We start from the raw sequence: 20,588 nt of genomic DNA, 5'->3' as shown, positions 1-20,588 counted from the left end.
TCGCACCGTTAAAATGTAGTCAAACGTTTTCGAGACCTCATAATATAATATATATGCTATATAATGTTATATACGTTATGTGATCATTATACCTGTGGCCATCATGGCGTATATTAGAAAAATGTGGAATAAGGCCGTAAAAAGAACCGTGTTATCCAGTCATCTTAATTTAATCGCGTGTTCAAAATTTACGTCATATCTGCAAAACACATTTCTTTTCCAATTAATTTGTTGGATGAAAAATATTACCATCGGAGGACGTGAGAGTATAAAGTTTGGCCGAGCGAGTATAAACTTTAAAGCTTGATTAAATTACAAAAAACTGCCAAGTCGACACGTTTCCTCCCGCCTCTATCTATAAATTCTGATCCCAAAACTTACACACACTCATTTATGCCGACTGTGGTATGAATTAGTTTGTAAATCATTAACAAATCGCTATGGAATATGAAAATATTCCGTTTTGAATTATTGAGAAACTCCGAATAACGACGAACAATAATAATGATTAAGAACTTGAAAACTAAAAAAAAATAATTTTTGTATTTTATCTCGTGATAGTTCTTTGTAAAGCTATGCATTGTATCGTATTTAAATTCAAACAGCTAATCCAAAACACTATTTTCATGATATTATCAAAGCGCACGAATCGGATCTGTTATTTGAATTATCCGTGTGTTTGATCTGCAACATAATACGTCGTGCGATACACATTTAAATCGGAAAAAGGGACTGGACCACATCGGTGGTGATGGCGTTGTTGGTTTTTGGGGTGGGTGGGGAGGTTGTGTGTCAATAAATCAACGTGTAAAATGGTCAAACGCCGCTAGACCACCGCAGCGTGCTCTGATCGATTCGCGAGACAGAAACACAATACTTCTTTCACGCTGAGCCGACAAGTCTGTCAGGCGTGCGTCGGGGTGCGAAATGGGCACATTTACCTATGGTCGTGACCACGGTGAAACAGTAAATTGCTGAGTTGACAAAGCTCCACGAGCTCCGGCCGCTGTACGTGGTCGTGCCCGCTTCGAATGCGTCATGAAGCTGCTCCTCGAACTCGACCAGCTTCCGGCGGGCCGTCTGCTTCCATTGGTCCGCGCCCATCCGCCGGCTGTCCGTCCACAGCCCGTCCAGGAAGTCGCGCTTCACCCGCTTCACACCGCACTTGTAGAACGACTCGAACGCGCCTTCTGTGTAACGAAACACCACACCTCCCACGCCGCACATGACCACCAGTATCACCTGTGCATTGGTCACCAGTAATGGACGCATCAGGTTAGGTATGGGCGCTCGTAAAGGAGAAGGGAGAGAGGGGTCGACGGGGGAAGTTTTTCCACCCACTCCTCCCCCCGCTATTTTAGTCGATATCGATTTTTTTGTTACACGCAAAAGAACAAAAACAAAATAAAAAAAATTGTACGTACAAATAATAACAGACGAAACAATACGTTCAATTATTATTTTTTACACAGTCCAGGCTTGTGAAGTTTTTAAATAATGACTGATAATTTCAATATTTTCATAAAATTGGTTAATTAATATAAAATTAATAAGAAAATAAGAAACTTTTGAGTTATGAGATTTTTATATTTCAGTGCTCTAGCGGTCTTTATGATACATAAATGCATAATGTTTATATATATATATATATGTATTCGTGTTTGTATTGACCCCACTGATGAACACGTCTGCGGGCGCCTTTGGTCATGTAAATATGTATTTATATATATAGAGGTTCGGCTGAGGTGATTATACAAGCGGTCATTTCCTGTCCCCCATTACTTCCCTTATGACTAAACCTGTGATCGACCACGTTGTCGACTCCGCGGAGCTAGTAGTTGATTCTTGGAGATAACTTCAAAAAAAGGTGTGTAATATCCGAGTTGCGGCTCACGATTAATGTTTCTATCATCTTATGATGCGTGTGCCCATCGTATATTCTTAACCGTCATATATATTTAATAATTAATGATATTGTCATTGCCTGTTTATTAAAGTCGACAGTGGTCAGCAATCTTATTATAAGTTTATAACTATACTAATATTATACATTTTATTATATTATATTATGTTTACTACATAGTATCATTTTAATGTATATTGTTGAAGTTTTATATATATATAATGACAGTCATAAGTTAGCAAAACAATTTAAATAATAATAGATTATTATTATTTTAAATATTGTATTCAAAGCCACAAAACGATATTTATAATTTACTTCTAAACGGTTTGTGTAAAAAGGAAAATTATAGTTAATAATATATAAAGTTAATTTTTATATTTTTAATTAGTAATCATCCAAAAATAACGTGAGCCGCAATTCGTATATATGCTAAAAAATGTGGGCAGTAATTGGTGTGTGTCTTGAAAAGTACTTGGTTGCAATTTAAACGAAATTTTTACTGCGACACGAAAATATTTTTTGGTAATAGTCACACACTATTATAAATCGATTCCTGTTTCTACCATAGAAAAGGACTTAGATATTCGGACCGGAAAAACTGTGCAATCCACTCGTCTTACTTCAAAAGAATGACATATGTATATATCGTATATTTGTTGGCTATAATGCAACAGAAAATGGTGGCGGCGGTGAAACATCAATTTTCAGTAAATTTTTACACACGAAAAAACCTATTTGTCGGCATTAGCTGATCGTAATATAAAGCAAAATAAAATTACTGAGTCAGTCCAAAAATGAGTTTTTTAAGTACAAAATATTGACAGCTAAAATACACGAAATCATCAGTTAGAATCTTGTGCACTTAAAAAAAAAAAAAAAATACGTCGAGTATTTTATAATCGATTAATATCTCGCAGTGCTCGGAATCAAAATAAAAATATGTTTTCTATATTATGGCGTTACTGCGGATTTTTATAAGTCTTCAAACTTAAATCAGCCTTACCCTCATACACATGACGTATTTTTTTTACCATTATGCTGAAACTCGTAAATCGGTCAGTGGGAAATGTCACGAAGAAAAATGTTAATAGGTACGAAAATCGCATTATAGGCTATGGTCTACCATTGCTACAATTCTACTGCAGACGGAATCGCCAGCGACGCGATCGATTATTTGACGCCGTCTGAACAATGTACACCTTCACATCCTATTCCACCCACACTAACCCTCCACCAATCACACAACTATACCATGTTTCTAACTATACCGTGTTGATAAAACATTTGCGTCCGGCATTCCAGAATTTTTTCCACTCGTCGTCGTGCTCCTGCAGGAAACTTCGCCACTGGTGTCTCAGTCCCGTTCCGGCCTCGTCCAGCTTCTTTTTGCTATCTCCCCGGTCTTTGGCCTTTTTCTTTTTCTTCTTCCTTCGGGTTGTCGTCGCTGTATTCGTATTTCCTTTTCCCTGTACGGATTCCATGAGTGTTTTCTCTGAACTCCAGAAACCATCGGTCTCATAATCCGTGTAACAACTCTCGTTGTTCTCGTCGTCATCATCGTCGCTTTTCTTCATCGTCAGGCGATGTTCGCGACCAGGATTGTTCAGTGTTACAATGTCAATACTGAGATATTTTTATGACTAAAAGCGAATCTTACGCGGTGTAATAATATGTATATGTATATATTTTTTTTAAAGTCAAGCTGGTCGCCGTCACTGCTAACGCCACTGACACCGAAAACGTTGACCATCGGACGTTCCAGCGTTGGTGTACTGACACAGCACATCACATAAAAAACATTTAAACTGTGTCATAGCCCGCAATATGCCTGGCTGCGTATAAATAGAACTTGGTTAAATATAACCGAAAAGCAGCGACTAGCACGCGCGCAGTCTACTGTTCGTCCTTCTGCCATTGCTCGATTTTCGTCATAAACATTGTTATCATCACTGCTCGAGAATTGATACAAAATATATTTTTTTTATCAAGTTTAAATATGCGCCATCGATAATATGATATGCGGTGAGATAGGATATAATATATTGAGTTAAATATAAATATCTTCTAGTCAATATAATATTGATAAAAGTGTAAAAAATTATTATTTTGTTTTAAATAAGATTTATATATTTTACTATATAGGTACATGTTTTTAAAATGATCAACAATGTAGAATATTTATACGTAAATCACATCAAGAATAAAAGTGTCAGTATGTTTATTTTATATTAAAAAATTGACTGAAGTTTTAGAATACCTACACAATGTGAAGTCCAATAATCTTTCATAACAATAATATACATTGATCTAAAATGTACATAATACTAATACGTAATTTTAAAATTCTAATTCTAGATATCTTAAAACAAAAACGTATTAATATCAAATCCAGATTTTTAAAATTTATTTTCTAGACAAATATCCAAGTATACAAGTGATAATTTCCACCGCCACAACAGAATATTAATATAATAGGGATTAGAGATGATTGATGTACATCACATATACCATCCACTAGCTCTCAATCTTAAGTTTGTTTGAACACACACCTTTACAATACGTGCTAATTTCATAAAAATAACTTTTCTAGGTGCCCGATTGGCAGTGTTACAGTACTTGTTTTAGACAAGTATATCTACTTATTCATTGTATATTAGAGCTAGAACTCCATTGCATTAACGTGTTTTTATTTTTACTTGGGATAATAATTGATTTATTATTGTTAGCTATAGGTATAGTAGCAATAAAATCGTTTCAAAACTTAATGAATACAGTTCCAAAAGTTTTAAAAATGTATATTTATAAATATTATTACATATAAATAAAGGTGATCAATGCAAATTTTAAGTTGTACTTAATATCAAAAATTTTTTAAACTAAAAGTAAAGCATTTAATTTGAAATTTTAATTTCGTTGATTTAAATTATTATTCATTTATACGTTTTTACACATTATAATGTATTATACTTTGAAATAAGAATTTATTTTTAAGTTCTGCGTATTTATAGTTTTGTAAATATTAAAAAATTTATCACAGTTGTTAAGATCGAGTATAGAGAATTGTTTTAATATTTTAGCACTAAAGTAATTGTTATATGTGTTATAAGTTATAAACAAATAGGGACGTGAGAGAAGTAGTTATTCTTTGTTAATAATATTTTTGTTTATAATCTTTAGAGAGAACCTTCTGAATAACTATTGAACACTAAGTATTCAATAATATTGCAGTGAAACAAACGCATCGTATAACAAAAAATATAACATATATCGAAAATGTTATGTTTAATCATATTGTTTATCTAAAATTCAAACGGGTCCTTTAAAAATTATTCATTTTGGATACAAACTATTCAGCACTAGCGTGCCTCGTTTATAATTCATATTATTTTAAGGCATTGTTTTTATGTGGTTAAGTGGTTTATTTGTTATAATACAAACATGAATGTACCTACTTGTGCTATATACGTAAAAAATTTGCATTATGAAAGGCGATTTCTTTTTTATTTTTGGTTATATATTTATGGTGCTTTAATCCATTCATTTACATATTTTGTATTTGGACTTGGAAAACTTGAATACACTATAATATTACCATTAATAATTAATTTTATTTTCAATTCGTTCCTTTTCTTGAAATTGTATAACTTTGTATTCAATTAATTTTCAGATAATTTGAGTATTTGACAATAGTATAATAACTTTTGTTTTCAGTGATTGCTAAAAGCTTTTGAAAAATAAAATAATAAATTAGAAATAATATTAATTTTAAATATTATTTTTTCTTATTGATTATTTAAAGTGAAAAATTATATTTTTGTTTCATAACTTTTAAGTTGTAATAATGAAATAAGTAATTATTGTTTACCTAAATAATTAAATTTATTTGAATATTTGACATACACTAGGTAGCCATTATAGAATGAAATGCATTTTTTTTTTAATTGTGTTCAATTGAATTATAGGTATTTAGTAAAATAATAATTTCGAAATTTTAGAATTCAAATAATTTTAATCTTTTACATAGATAATTAAGATCAATTAAAAATGATTTAATTGTTTAAATGATGCAATTATGATATATATTATTCAATATATATTCTAATAATATCAAAGCCAAATATATTATTTGAATGATTTTAACTACTTTAATGTAGTGAATAGTATAAAATATTGCGTACTTACTACAAAGAATGAATCATTAAAAGATATTTATTTTAGAGTTTTATAGAATTTATTCTTTAATTATAGGAAATCAAATTGTTTATTATGTAATATAATATTATTAGTATTTAATTAAATACGTATTATCTATTGTTCAGCACAAATGTCCATTAAAAATAACTGTAAAAAATAATAACAATATACTGATAGTACATGGAATATACGACAAAAATAGTAGCACATTAAATTGTCAATAATTTTGAAAACTGAGATAAATTTTGCTATTTTTAAAAGATTCTTGTACAATTTTCTTGTTTTGTGTAAGTTTGTTTAATATATTGTTATGATGATAACTACCATGGACATTATTTTGATAATGACATACCTATAGTTCTAAATAAAATATGTATGCGGTTGTAAAGAAGTAAATGCTTTGTAGAAAATAAGTAGATTATATTTATTTTATTTTTTCATTTAGAATATCGATTGAAGTTAAATACGAATAATACTTGGTACCTATTCAACTATATGTTTAGTATTGATGCTACCTATCATTATTAAATCAATTGCAAACGAGTTAACATAATTTATTTTATGACTTAATAGTCTATTTTGTTTTTGTTTGTATAAAATTAATATTTTTATCTTAACTAAGAACGTATTTAGTATTATGGAAATTTTCGTTTTGACGAGTTAATTAATTATTATTTAGAAAATAAAATTATTTTCAGCTATTTTTAACAACGGTTGCTTTGGAGTGATTTTAACTGTGACTATTCACACTTTTATGAACACATTTTGATTAGGTTATAATATGTTATATAACTCAAAAGAAAAAATGTATTGCTTATAATTATATAAAATTATTTATAAAGTATAATATAATTAAAACCATTCAGACATTATAATGTCTAAAATTCATAGCTGATGTATTTAAATGATTGTAAATTCGTAAATTATCTTTATGTAGTACATTTTAGTTTTGATATATTTTCAGATTTTGACCAATAGTTTTATAGTACAGAATCTAGATATATAAATATTTGGTACATGTTTGCAACAATCGTGTTACCTAATAATAAGTGTTCCGCAAAATGTTTTCACATTCTAGGTTAATAGGTTAATATGTAGTTAAGTAGTTGTAATGTAAACAGTTCCAAAATAATTCAGGAACAATGCAGAACCTATTATACCAATGACACAATTTCGAGCGCCTTAAGTACACAATATAATATGTGTCTTGAGGTCTGCACTTCTGTATTATTTAAACTTACCTATGGTTGTAAATACAGTGCCACAATAAAATACGGCATTTAAATAATTCCATTCTGGTTTGTTGTTCTGCACAAAAAAAGATTCATAATCTCGGATGAGATTAACGGTTTCTTTAAATATTGAGTCATTTTTTTTTACGATTTTCTCCATTAGCTAAAAATAATAAAATAGCCACATGTCAATTGTATTTATGTTTAGTTTTTAGGTTTCAAATGAGTTTCACTGTTTAACAAATATTTTATGTAGCTACTTATTTGTGTTTTTTTTTATATATTTTCTAAATATAATTAATTTTTAGCCTGTAATAATAACATCAATTCACATACATTCTTCAGAGTTTTAATTATTAATGCTAATTTGTAGAAAACAGAAGCATAATTGTTTAATCTAGTGAAATATGTAAAACTTTAAAAACAGTTTATCCTTAACATTTTAGATACGCCAACTATTTATTTAATTATATTGTTCTACCGTAATTGTAAGATGTATATGTGAGTTGTATGCATTCATAAAGTTTAATTTATTTTAAAATATTTAGATATTAATGTTCTAAAATAGTATCATGTAAATATTTTATTTGCATTATATGTGTTTTGTTTAAGTTATCGTGTATACTTTATGACTTTATAGATACGATATAGAATAGAGTTTTGTATTTTGAGATTTATAGATTCGATAAATTTTCCAGTCAAACTAATTTTAAATGGTTGATTTATTGTTTTTATATAATATATTTTTCAGAAATCTTTAATTAATATGTTAAATTTCTATACATTTCCAGTTTGTAAAAATAATGAATATCGAAGAAATGGCTAAAAGAATGTATAAAAAATAAAAAAATATATAATAATCTAATTTCTACCGTTAAGTCAATTTATTATTAATATTCACTGAATTCAATCTAAATTAATAAATGCCAATATTATACGTAAGTTAGTATCTAATTCTATTAATATTTTATATTGTTTTGAAAAGATTTTTAACCAGATAACCTGTGTAATTTTGACGACAATCATTATAGTGGTATTTAAAGTTAAATAAATTCGATTTTAACCGTCACACGCTATGGTTAAGATATCAGAATAATCTCAAAATAACGAAAATTACGATTAGGAAGTCTAAAAGATGATGAACGTTTTTTTTTTTGAATTGTATTTGAGTTACACATATTATATTGGATAAAAAGAAAAACCACCAAATAAGTTTAAAAATTATTTGTATTCAAATTAATACTTAATATTATGTTTAAATAATTCCTTTGATCCCGATTTAAGTAACTCTTTATTTGTTATTATACCTATCATAAGTAAATTTATGCAGACATATAGTTTATTATTAATTTGCTTATTAATCAATACTTACATTAGCAACATTTATAACCAACTGTTCTCTCTCTCTGAGAACTATGTTATGGTCTTTCGACCCTTCGACTGCTTGAAATATTAGCGCTCCAGCTGCGCAATAACCAGCAGCAATGAAGAGTAGAAAGAAATGAGTTAGCCACATTCTAGACCATTCTCTAATTTTGTCATACATCCAGAAAACGGCTCGTTCGCCAAAGCTTAATCTCGATTTGGCCGTGGAGACGATATCTTTGAATCCTTTTTGAAATTAAAGATAATTAGTAGGTACTTTTAATTTATTAGTTTTCCGTGTTCAAAATAGTTATAACTTTATATTTTTTTTAAAGTGCACAATACTAGACACTCGTTAATTTATATATTGTATAAATGAGTGTAGTTGATCTTAATTAGTTTCATATTTTTTTAAAATGAAACAAATTGTACATATAAAATGAATAATACTTATAAACCATGATAATAAAAGGGATATAATTAAGGACTTATAGTAAACTATAGTGAGGATCATCAAGCAAGACGCAGTAAATAAAATTAAGCGTCTAAGCTGTAAAAATTAAATTATGACTTTGGATTAGTCCATGTTAAATATTTTTAAAATAATTTAATTTTTGTCGGATTTTACTTAAAATAATTTTTTTGAACACGTGTTAATGAAAAATAAAATGTTTGACTTCAGAGGATATTAATTTTAAACGCTACAAGTTAGCCAAGATAATTAACTTATCGTATAAACCTATAATCATCCCAAAAATAGAACACAATTTAATCTTATTATGGACCTGGAATTTAATAATGTTGTAAATATCAATATTTTAACAAATAAACGGGTTACAATGAAATTATAAAGATCACTAAAATGTTTATTTTACAGTGCAGACTTTTTTTCATTTATAGCTAGGGGTGTATAAAAAATTGCCACTGTCGTTGGGTATTTTTTATTATTAATAACGTGTTGGGTGTAATTTGTAATTCATCTTTGATGGGTATTTTTGTTTTTTTATTTGTCAAATATAATACTATCACATATCCACTACCTGCCATATTCGCAATTATAAAAAGAGGTATCTAAAATTAATAATAAATTTGTGAAAAGGTGAATAGCACCATCGTTGTTTAAAGCCTTTACATTAGTGTATATACAATTAATATTCATGAAACGCATATTATACACGAGTACCTTCACGATCAACTGTAGGCACATTTTCACTGTATATTAACGTAGAATAAACTACCTAGGGCTTTCAAATTCTCTAGTTTATATTTGTCACATAACTCTTTATTGACATTTCACCTAACCTAATTTCGAACTTTAATGGCTTTCCATTCCGTTTGTTATGCAACGTTGTGCTGTTGATTATAATTATCAGCAATTACCCATCACACTCTCGTTTCCTGCCGTCAATTCGTACCCACGATATCACAGAAATAAAATCAAGGAATAATAATGCGTTTACCTTCCAGTTGCTTGAAGAAAAAATCTGTGGCTTTGTTGGACGTGTATGCCTGGTAAAGTTGCGGCGAAAAGCCATTCGGGATGGTCGGGTCGGCAATTGGGGTCATAGGCATGTTCATGCACATGGCGGTTGGTGACGATGGTAAGAACTGGAATTTTGGTGGTTTTGCCGGTATATCAGGTGCAATTTTCAGTGACATTGTGCTACGCGACAGGCGGCGTGCCGGTGGTTTGGGCACATCCAGCTGTTGCGTGTCGGCCGCAGGACGGTGTTCATTGTCTTGTTCAAGCTGCTCCTGCTGATGATGATGCCCCAACAGTCCGTCTCCTTCTCCTCTGGGTCCTGTATACATTCAAAAAGCACCGGATCACGCCGTTTCGATTAAAATCAGTTTATACAACAACGAAGCGTCTCGCTTACGCGAAATGTATGTACTAGTGTATAATTATTCACTAATTACGCGTAGGTTAATGGTTTATAATATAGTATGTTAACTTGTGTGAGTATAATGTTAAAGGGTTAAATTAATTTAGTAAGTTTATTTTTTTATAAAATGTTCACAATATTGTGATAAATTCAACCAAATATTTCTGCGAAAGGCTTACTTAAAATTTTATTTCTAATTGTAACGACTTTTAGATAGTTTATTTTTCTGTTTATATTAATATCTTATAAGTCGCATGCATTTTTTATTAAATATTTCAACTATTTAAATTTGTAGATTTCTGAGTTGAAAAAAAAACTTTTCCTTTTTCAAATTTAACTTTGGACTAGTATTATTAGAGTTGATAAACTTTATTTTCGATATCTTAATATATTTATACCTTAAAAATTCTATGTATGTATATATTTAATAGACCTCAAAAATAGATTTTTCGAAAGCTTTAAAATATATAAGAAAATAAATAATTTTAAATTAAAAACAGAAATCACTTAGACAACTACTAAAAATAGAAGAGCATAAAAATTGTTTTATTGTTTATTTAACATAAATTGCTTAGGTATATTATTTAATCGATACTTATTCATTAACATATCATATTTTAGCTACAATAATTATAATAATTATTTATTTTACATTTTTTGAAGTTTTCTAATATAACTGAAAATGGATAAAATATATTATTATTAATTTCTAATAAAATGCGTTTGCTTCATAATATATTAAATATAATTGTATTGTAGTTAAAATTAATAATAAGTTTATCAAACTAATATTGTACTTAATTAAATACAATGTACATTATTCATAAAAAATAATACAAAATATTGAGATTTAATCAGGGCCGGATCAAGGTTTTTGCCGCCCATAGGCTGAAATAAATTTACCGCCTAATTTACATAGGTATTGATATTTTACTTCTATAAGTGTTACGTAAAAAACCCTCCAAACCCCATATAAATCATGAATAAAATATAGATCATTAATAAAATTAAAACATAAAATCAATACTTTATGTATACTATTATTAATGAATGAAAACTTCTGAAGCATATTACAAAAAAAAAAAAAAATTAGAAACAAATAATTATTTTTCATATTCTTCAGATTATAGTCTTACGTCTTGATTTTTTTTTCGTAAAGTCTTTAATGATGTCGTCATAATGATAACTGATTAGTTAATTTATGTTCAATACTTAGTATAGCAAGTGCATTTAATCGATCTTGTGACATCGTAGATCGGAGATAATTTTTTATTCTTTATAATTCCGCGGCCTATTTGCCGTACCGTTACCGCAACGAATTTCCGCCCGGTCGACTATTGTAATATATATATATTGTTATTTGTCATATATTTCTGTTACACTCTGTATACCATTTTAGAACCTACACATATATTTTCTTATACTTTATATCTAATAATATTATTTCATATATTATATTATTGCATGTTTTTATATTTTATATTTAAAAATAATATCTCAGCGTAGTTTTTAGATCACACAAAAAAATAAAAAAAATATGCCGCCCTAGACTTTAGCCTACACAGCCTAAGCGGTAATACGGACCTGGATTTAATGACCTTATAGAAAATCAAATATTTATAAATTTAAAAACATACATATTTCGTCCTGTATACAAATTTGATATTATAATATAAACTATTGTTTTGGACTTATATTATGGCAAATATATTTGTATTTTTATTAGTTTTTAACGAGTTAAAAAATTATTTTATGTATGAATTTAAATAGGTAGCAAGTTTTTACATCATTTTTTTTGTTTTACAATATCATATTTTATTTGGTCAATTTTTAGTACAAAATTGGTTTTATTTTTGATAATGTATTGTTTTAAATATATCTAAAGTAAAGTTAATTCATTAAAATCTCTTCAAAATTAAATATTTTTCCTTTGTATTTGTTACAAACAATTTTTAAATTGTTTTGATTATTTTTGTGCATTAATGTAATACATGTGTTTTTCATAGTTTTTTTTTTTTTTTTAATTTTATACAGTGGTGTACCGCATGTATAAACTTGATATTTATATTCTATACGTATTATTCTATCAAATTATCAGTGAGAAAAATGAATAAAGTATTAAAATTATTATTATTGTATAAGTACTTGTACAGTTTAAATCAATTGATAACGAATTTAATATACTATCACTACGATATTTGATAATGAATTTTGATGAAATATAACGAAATAATTATTAGTATCTAACAATTAATATTTGTAATATTAATTAAACACGTATTTTTTATAATATTAATGATTATGAAAATTTTCTTTAGGTTTATTTTAAAGTATATATTAATAATATTTATTGAAAAAGAACATATTGTGTTATACTGCTTTGGTAAAAAATGTAGAAAATAATTCTGAAATCTTGAGTTTTAATAAGTAATTTTAAATTAATTTAAGTTCATACTTTGAAATTTAACATTTAAATTCAACATAACTGTAATGTAACATAATTATGACATACTTTTAAATAAGGTTACAAATATGAAGCATATAATATTTAGATCATCAGTATTGTAGAATCTAGTTTACTTTTAGTGGTTAATGAAGATACATTATAAATACATGACTGGTTTTATGTGATTTTTTTTTTAACGGACTTTGAAATTATTTTTAGATAAATAAAATATTTTATATGCAAATATATTTTTACTTTAATCATTATTCATGTTTATAAATTGGAGAATCATTATTTTTAAACTGTAAATAATTTAGCAAAATATATTTCCATAATTTCATGTATTTGAAAGAAATGATAAATTTAAATATAATTTAAATTTTTAAATGTTTTTCCTTTTATTTAATATAATATATTATAGGATGTACTGAAAAATTCCAATAAATATATATATATAATTAATTTATAAATTCAGGAGCACAATAAATTGTTATGACACGTTAAGACTATTTTAGTATTTTTGAAAAAAAAATGTGAACTAATCTTAAGATACTTTCACAATGTTACATTTTGAGTTATAATGCAATTTTAATCATGTATTGTATTGGTTCACATCTACGTAAAGTATACCTACCGACTTCGTTATGTTGTAATGGAAAAGTCTTGTTACAATCATGAACCCTATTTTTATTTTTTTATTTACTTTATATTTGATTAGACAATAATATGAATTTTGTATTTAAAATTTACTTTTAAAAATATAGATTAAATATATTTATTAAAAAAAATTAGAATTTTTATGAAGGTAATTGTTATCACAGCATGACCTCAATTTCTTATTAGATAATAGAAACATTGTTAATCAATAATTCTAAAGTTTGTTCTAAATTGCATAATATTAATTAGTATATTAAAAATTATTTTGCATTAATAATAATTAATAACGGCCAAACGTTGATGGTTTTTAATATTAGGTACTTAATATACTAGTACTCATTATTAATTATTATACAATTCATTGCTTCTTTGTAGTATTCGAAATGTGTACTAACATTCTTATAATTATATTGTTTAGATATCTTTGATCAAATTATGGTAATAATTAAGTTTATTAAAAAACACCTTGATATATATTAATTTTGATAAAAATGTTCAATAAGTATTGTAATATTAAAATAAATTAAATCTATTCATTGATTCGTTTAATTTATTGCTTAAAGTTTGGATACCTGTAAGTTTGGATATTTGTATTTATTTTATATCGTATAATAAAAACTGTCATTATTTACTCATAAATTATTTTAAATGTCACGGAAAGCCATCAAAACCATCAACGATGTCAATGTGTAAGTTTATTTAAATGTAGTAGTAAAAAAAAATTTTATAGACAAATTATTACAACACTGTTTATACGTTACACGTCGAGAATGTAATAATAATGATACTTGTCATTAATAATCACAAACCAATTTTTATTATTTTTTTGTCTTGTTTATTATTTATTTATTTTTTTTTTTTTTAGTTTGTAACCATTTATGATGTATACTATAACATTTTTTATTATGCACAGTAGTCAAATGCGATAATTAACCATTTAAGACATTCTTTGCACTTATAAACTTAAGTAACATTTTTCTCTCACAAAAATTCTTTAAATATTGCGATGTGTAATTAATATTAACTTGTATTAAATAATTTTAAAAATAGAAAATTAAATTAAAATTTTTGATCAAAATATGAGTCAAAGTTTTTTTTTTTTGTAGCTTTATATAATAATTAAAAAAATATTTTAAAATCATAAAAATATGCATTATATTACAATAATAATAAATATACATACATATTATAAATGTTATTATTGACAAAAAATACATTTAGTGTTTTACCTGACATATTCAAAAGTAATATTATTGTCATACTTTTAATAATGACATTATTTCAATAGGAAATGCCCATTTGTCAATACTATGTTTTATTTGATTTAATTTAGTGGAGTAGGATGTTCATTTATGATGCCATCTTAGTTTGAATTTATTTATTTTGAGCATTTGTGTGTCTCTATATGAAATAATTTGTGTGAATGATGATAGTGGAGAGTTGATTGCGATTTTGGCTTAAAGGTCAGCGTGTTCATTTTATTTCTATATTACAATGTCTGGGGATCCAAAAGAGTTTAATTTTGTAATTATCATTATTTTTTTTTAGAATGTGAATTTAATTTTGAATATGTAGGTTAATATCCGATGGGTTATATGAGTTTTTGATATTATTAATAACGCTGAGGGAGTCTGTGAAAATAATGGTGTCTTGAAGATGGTGGACTTTGCCGTAAAAACTGTGCTAGAGTTGAGAAGCTTGTACATGAATTCCATGTTGTTCCATATTACTGCGGCATCAACCTGGTCATGGCTTTTGGACACATCTATATAAATTTTTTTCACTCGTGTTATTTTGTATTAGATGGTAATACCTATTCTTGTTTGTTTATAGTGAGTGGGTAATGTATTTTTTTTTTAAATATAGAGAGTTCAGAGTTGGTTTTGCTAGTTAATTTAATTATTAGTTTAAATAACTAAATAATAATGAATTGAAAAATTAAAAAATAACAGATCAAGATAAATATTTAGAGTTTTTGAAAGTCTTCAACGTATATAATAGTGATAAATAATAAAAATATGTTGCTTTATAAACCTTTATATTTTATTATATACGTTTCTACCAAATTGATATTTGTAAGTATTTAGATTATTATTGACTACTAAATTTAAAAAGGTTTTTAGCTTCAATTTAATTTTTACATGAGTAGTATAAGTGATTTGTGGCACTTTTAATAATAATTATTTTAACAAGTTTTGTGTATGCATTAGATTTTAAAATCAATCATATGTATGTTACAAATAAATAATTCATTCTCATAAAAAGTAAAAAGTTTTAAAAGCCTAATTTTATATTCATTAGAATATTGAATATTAAAACGTTAACAATTAGTTTTTGAAATTTCTAATTTCATAATTAGTATTTACTTGTGCAAGAATTTAAAAATTAAGAAAATTATATGGCATAAGCATAGTAATAGCATCTTTTAAAAATTCACTTTCGTTTGAAAGAATAACGTTTAATCGTTTACTGGAACTATTGGCTATGTGTTTAATTCGGACGAGATATAAATTTAACTGTCCTTAGGTATGATGATTAGTTTCCTACGTATTTTAAATTTTGAGTGAAGCGAGAAAGCTATTGTTTTATGATGACTAGTATTTTTTAGTTTTTTTTTTCAGTAGTATTTCAAACTTTAAAAACTTTTACTCTATGTATAATATGCAATTATATTAAAATTTGGACAAAGGCTGTACTGGAGTACATTATTGGAGTTTTCATTAGGTCTCAAAAAGTTGCTAAAAACATAAGAAAATCACTAATGACTTTAACAGTTGTAGTATCGAAATATTGAAAAATTGTTGGTAAACTATGCTTTGGCTAGAGGTTTTAATCGTTTACAAATATGTATAAAAATAATATTCAAACTTAAAATACGAAAGTAACTAATATCATTTTCCTAGATGAATGGTTAAAATCAATACTTGTTTTTATATTATGTTTGTTTGTAATGTTCATATAATGATTAATGATATATTAACAAGAATTAATTTTTTAAACATTAATATAGTCAATTGTTATTTAATAAACTAGTTATAGTTAGGTATTTGTAAAAATGTAAATTTTCGATATTCAACCAGTAAAAATATTTCTTTTTTCCACAAAAAATTATCAAGTGGAATTTATTTTTCAGCCTTAAAATGTGTATAAATAGAAGAATTTTTATTTAATAATCACTAGTACGGACATTAATAACCTATATGGCCCTTCTATCTGTTAGACAAGGGATATATTTACATTTTAAAGTAGTTATAATTAAATATTATACGACATGATGTATTCAAATATTAATATACATAATAATATTTTTACTGTTCGATGGGTATTTGTGCAGTGCAAACATGTTTAAATCCAAGAAAAAAATAGTGGGTTCATATAAATTTTAACAGTACAATTGTTAATTTATCCATTAAACTTAAGGTAAACCCTTACTTGGATACGTTTTCTTTTTATTCATCGATTCAATTTTTGATTACGTTTAATCGCTATTAGTATAATAGGTACCTATGTATGTACTTTAACTGTCTGTAACTATTATTTCTAAAAAACAGCTTGTTTTTTGTTATTTAATTTTTAATATATTATCTTATAATTTAAAAATAATTAATATTTATTTTAATGTCGATATGTACTTTTGAAAAATTAATTATATCGATTTTTATCCATAAACATGGAAAATAATTTATTATTCGACTATTTTGTAGGGCTACTAGTTTTTCAAAACTATAAATCACTTTATTTTTTTAAATTTAAGTTCATTTATCTATATAATTTTTTTATAACTATTAAATAGAACAAAATATATGTTATCTTTGTTTATTGATACTGGCCCGCTCAAAGTTTAAATCAACTGTCGACATTAATTATAACTCTACTGTGTTTGTTGTGCGAATTGTGATGGTTATTATACTTATTATTTGCCCATGTATTAATTGCAGTGCGTTTAAAGATATTTTTAATAACATTTTACAAAGTCATGGTATGTTGGCTGTATGAATTATAGAGAAATGAGTGGCTAATGATATTTAAAGTATTTGTGCATAAGTACTAAGTTTTTTTTTTCTGAACGATACGTCTTAATAACTCTAGTATATCAAAAAAACCTATCAAACCTCTATACTAGAAAAAAAAAACAGTATCAGAGTCACTATGCAAGGTATATCGATCGTGTGTAAAGAGTACTGTACAAAAGATAGTAAAGTAATTGTATCCTAAGACTTCATATCATAAAGTTTGTGATACATATACGATATACATATGGTAAAATATAGTATATATAGGTATCTACGTTAAACCGTTTCAAATGCCGCCAACTCTAAGGTTGTGTGTAGTTTGATCATAAAAGATTGTTTCGAAACAATATACAATAACGGAGCTGACATATTATTATATCGTCATATAGTATGCAGGTAAAATGTTCGTGCCATTGGAGTTTTTTACGAGTTTCTTATCGAACTCTTCAATACTCTAATCTCTATATTACAAAATATATACTACTGGGAAATCGAAGCAATTTTCAATTCACCCTATTGTCGATTTTTTTATTTGCTTCTGTTACCAATTCATTTCAAAATCCCGTTTAAAAACACGTTGGTCATTTTGTTCGAATTCGACGACAAAATGATTTCGTTACATTTTCGTGACGGGTGTGCGTAGGTACTTAATCGTATTTTTTAAACCACAAACTTTATTTTTTATCTACCTTCATATTATTATTACATACCTATCTTAAAATGATGTAATGCATTATTAAAAAGTTCTGGTCTACATCCAATAATTTGAAATATGAATGTCTTTGGAAGTTGACATGTATGAATAATTATGAGTTTTTTTATTATACATTAAGCATCTAAGCGTCTTTAGTTCAAGAAAAAAAAACGTTTTATATTTTATTAGATTTATTTTTAATATTTTGATTAATTCTGACAATATATTATCTGACCAACATAGTTAATGTTACTACTATAGTAGGTATATATTTAATACTAATATAATGAGTACATATTAAAATTTTAACTATAGGAAACGTTTAGTATAAATGTATGTTTCATATATAATTTATTTGATATCTATATTATGCTTTTAATGTACTATTATTTTTATGAAAGTAAATATTTTACTTTTTTAGCTAAGTAATCTATATCACTATACCTGAAAAATTAAATGTTGACTATGATGTAAATATATTTATTTAGAGAAAGATTAAATTATTATTCTATTAAATAATTATTTATTTATAAAGGGACTAATATTGAAAGCTTTAAATATAAAGAGTTAATCTTAAAAATAAAATAATTACTTATTTGTTATTGTTCTAAGAAACTTTAAAACGTATTAGTTACATAACTAGATTTCTGTTTTATTTTACTCAGCCCATTTATTTCAAAAGTAGACACATAACAAACTTTTAAGAAATTCTGTAATATATTTTATTAGATTAAATTAATATTGAAAAAATTAAGTTATACATAGTATATTAAAATATATAATATATTAATGGGGTTTAAAATAAATAAAATAATAAATCACTTGGATTGGGTAATATTAAATGCCTTTATTAAGTAAAGCGCTTACATGTAGGTTTTTGTTTCTATTCTGATTTTTAGTATAACCTTTTGAAATTTGATACAAGAATGTATATGCATGGTACGAGAAACAATTGATCATCACTAAAATTTTAATTAGGTTATATTATGATTATATTTGTAATATTATCTCTGGTTCAAATGTCAATAGAAAATATGCTTATACACATTTTGTTCGGATTGACATGAGAACATATTAACGCATTGTGCCTTGTAAACGTGTTAGCGTTTTTATTATTGTGGATTTTATACGATGGGATCGTGGTGGGAAAGGGGATGTTATTTCGTCAAAACTATAGGCGGTAAAACTGACCGACAACAAAAGCTTGCGATTGGAAAAAAAAATAAAACAAAAAAAATTGACGACCATTGGACACTGCAACAACGTTGCTTATTTATTTACCGTCCATTATTGCCCGGAAACCGCGGCCAGTGATGCTTCAACACCTGTAACGTAATATGTAACGTGCGACGAGAAGTCTGCCGGCGCCTCGGACCGGAAATAGTGATAACTACTCGGTGGTTGCGGAAGTCGTATGTATATCGTTTTGATCAGTACCGCGGTATAATAATATTGCCGATGCGCAGTAATGGCAAAATAATTGGTAATCGCACAAATCACTGACGGGGCCTGCGACGGCCGTGTCGACGGTAAAGGACTTTAAAGTACCTCTCAGCGACTTGGTCATAATAATGATAACACTGTGATCTGTGGACCGGTCAACGGTCTTGGCCGTACTGAATAAACCGAAGGGTTCGCTTACATCGGACCAAACTCGCGGTTGTTTTTTTATTTTTTCCATTCCTCTTAATATTTATTTTCATTCTGTCTCTGTCTCTGTGCGACCACATCCCTGTGTTTGTCAATCCTTCTCTCTCTCTCCAATCCGAGTCGTTTTTAAATTGCAGAGGTGGTTCCCGACTTAGACGCGCGTACTATATGCGCGTGTGTGTGTATATATATATATACATATAAAACATACTCACACGAGTTTGTTGTCTTTTTGGTGATCCAAGTGATGTGTGTGTGTGAGTAGAGTTGGCTGTGGTGGAATGACTAATTGCACTGCTGCGCGCAGAGACGTGTCACATCTATAAATAGTATAATATAATGCGAGCGTCGTCGAACGTCGGCTCGCGAGAAACCGTTTTTCGAAGTCCACGAATCTAATGTGTACGGTCGGCATCATGGAATAATTATTGCGTTCTTCCTCGATGAATTAATTTCGAAACCATTGGGCGACGATCACGTCTATGTCAATCCTGAATCGTATTTATAATCATAAAATTGTAACAATATTGTAGTGATGGTAACTT

General features: G+C 27.2%; 1 protein-coding gene across 2 annotated transcripts in view; it reads right to left on the bottom strand.

Moving 5' to 3' along the window:
- The window catches only part of LOC112598425 (TWiK family of potassium channels protein 18-like), a 28,723-nt gene extending 8,726 nt beyond the window's left edge, over positions 1-19,997 (bottom strand). The window contains exons 1-4 of one of the 2 annotated variants that reach the window (XM_025344885.1): positions 19,675-19,997; positions 10,158-10,499; positions 8,705-8,943; positions 7,342-7,495 (exon numbers count right to left, since the gene is read on the bottom strand). In XM_025344885.1, coding sequence (XP_025200670.1) covers positions 7,342-7,495; positions 8,705-8,943; positions 10,158-10,499; positions 19,675-19,681 — 742 coding nt within the window. In that variant the 5' untranslated portion in view covers positions 19,682-19,997. Of the gene's footprint in view, positions 1-941; positions 1,243-3,174; positions 3,695-7,341; positions 7,496-8,704; positions 8,944-10,157; positions 10,500-19,674 lie in introns of those variants that run through there. The other variant, XM_025344886.1, reaches the window with a different exon arrangement.
- Positions 19,998-20,588: the final 591 nt, after the last annotated feature.

Source organism: Melanaphis sacchari, unplaced genomic scaffold (genome assembly GCF_002803265.2).
Source record: "Melanaphis sacchari strain LSU unplaced genomic scaffold, SCAv2.0 Contig48_pilon_pilon, whole genome shotgun sequence".
NCBI lineage: Eukaryota > Metazoa > Arthropoda > Insecta > Hemiptera > Aphididae > Melanaphis > Melanaphis sacchari.
Note: the sequence above shows the minus strand (reverse complement) of the source record. Positions and strands in the feature narration are given on the sequence as shown.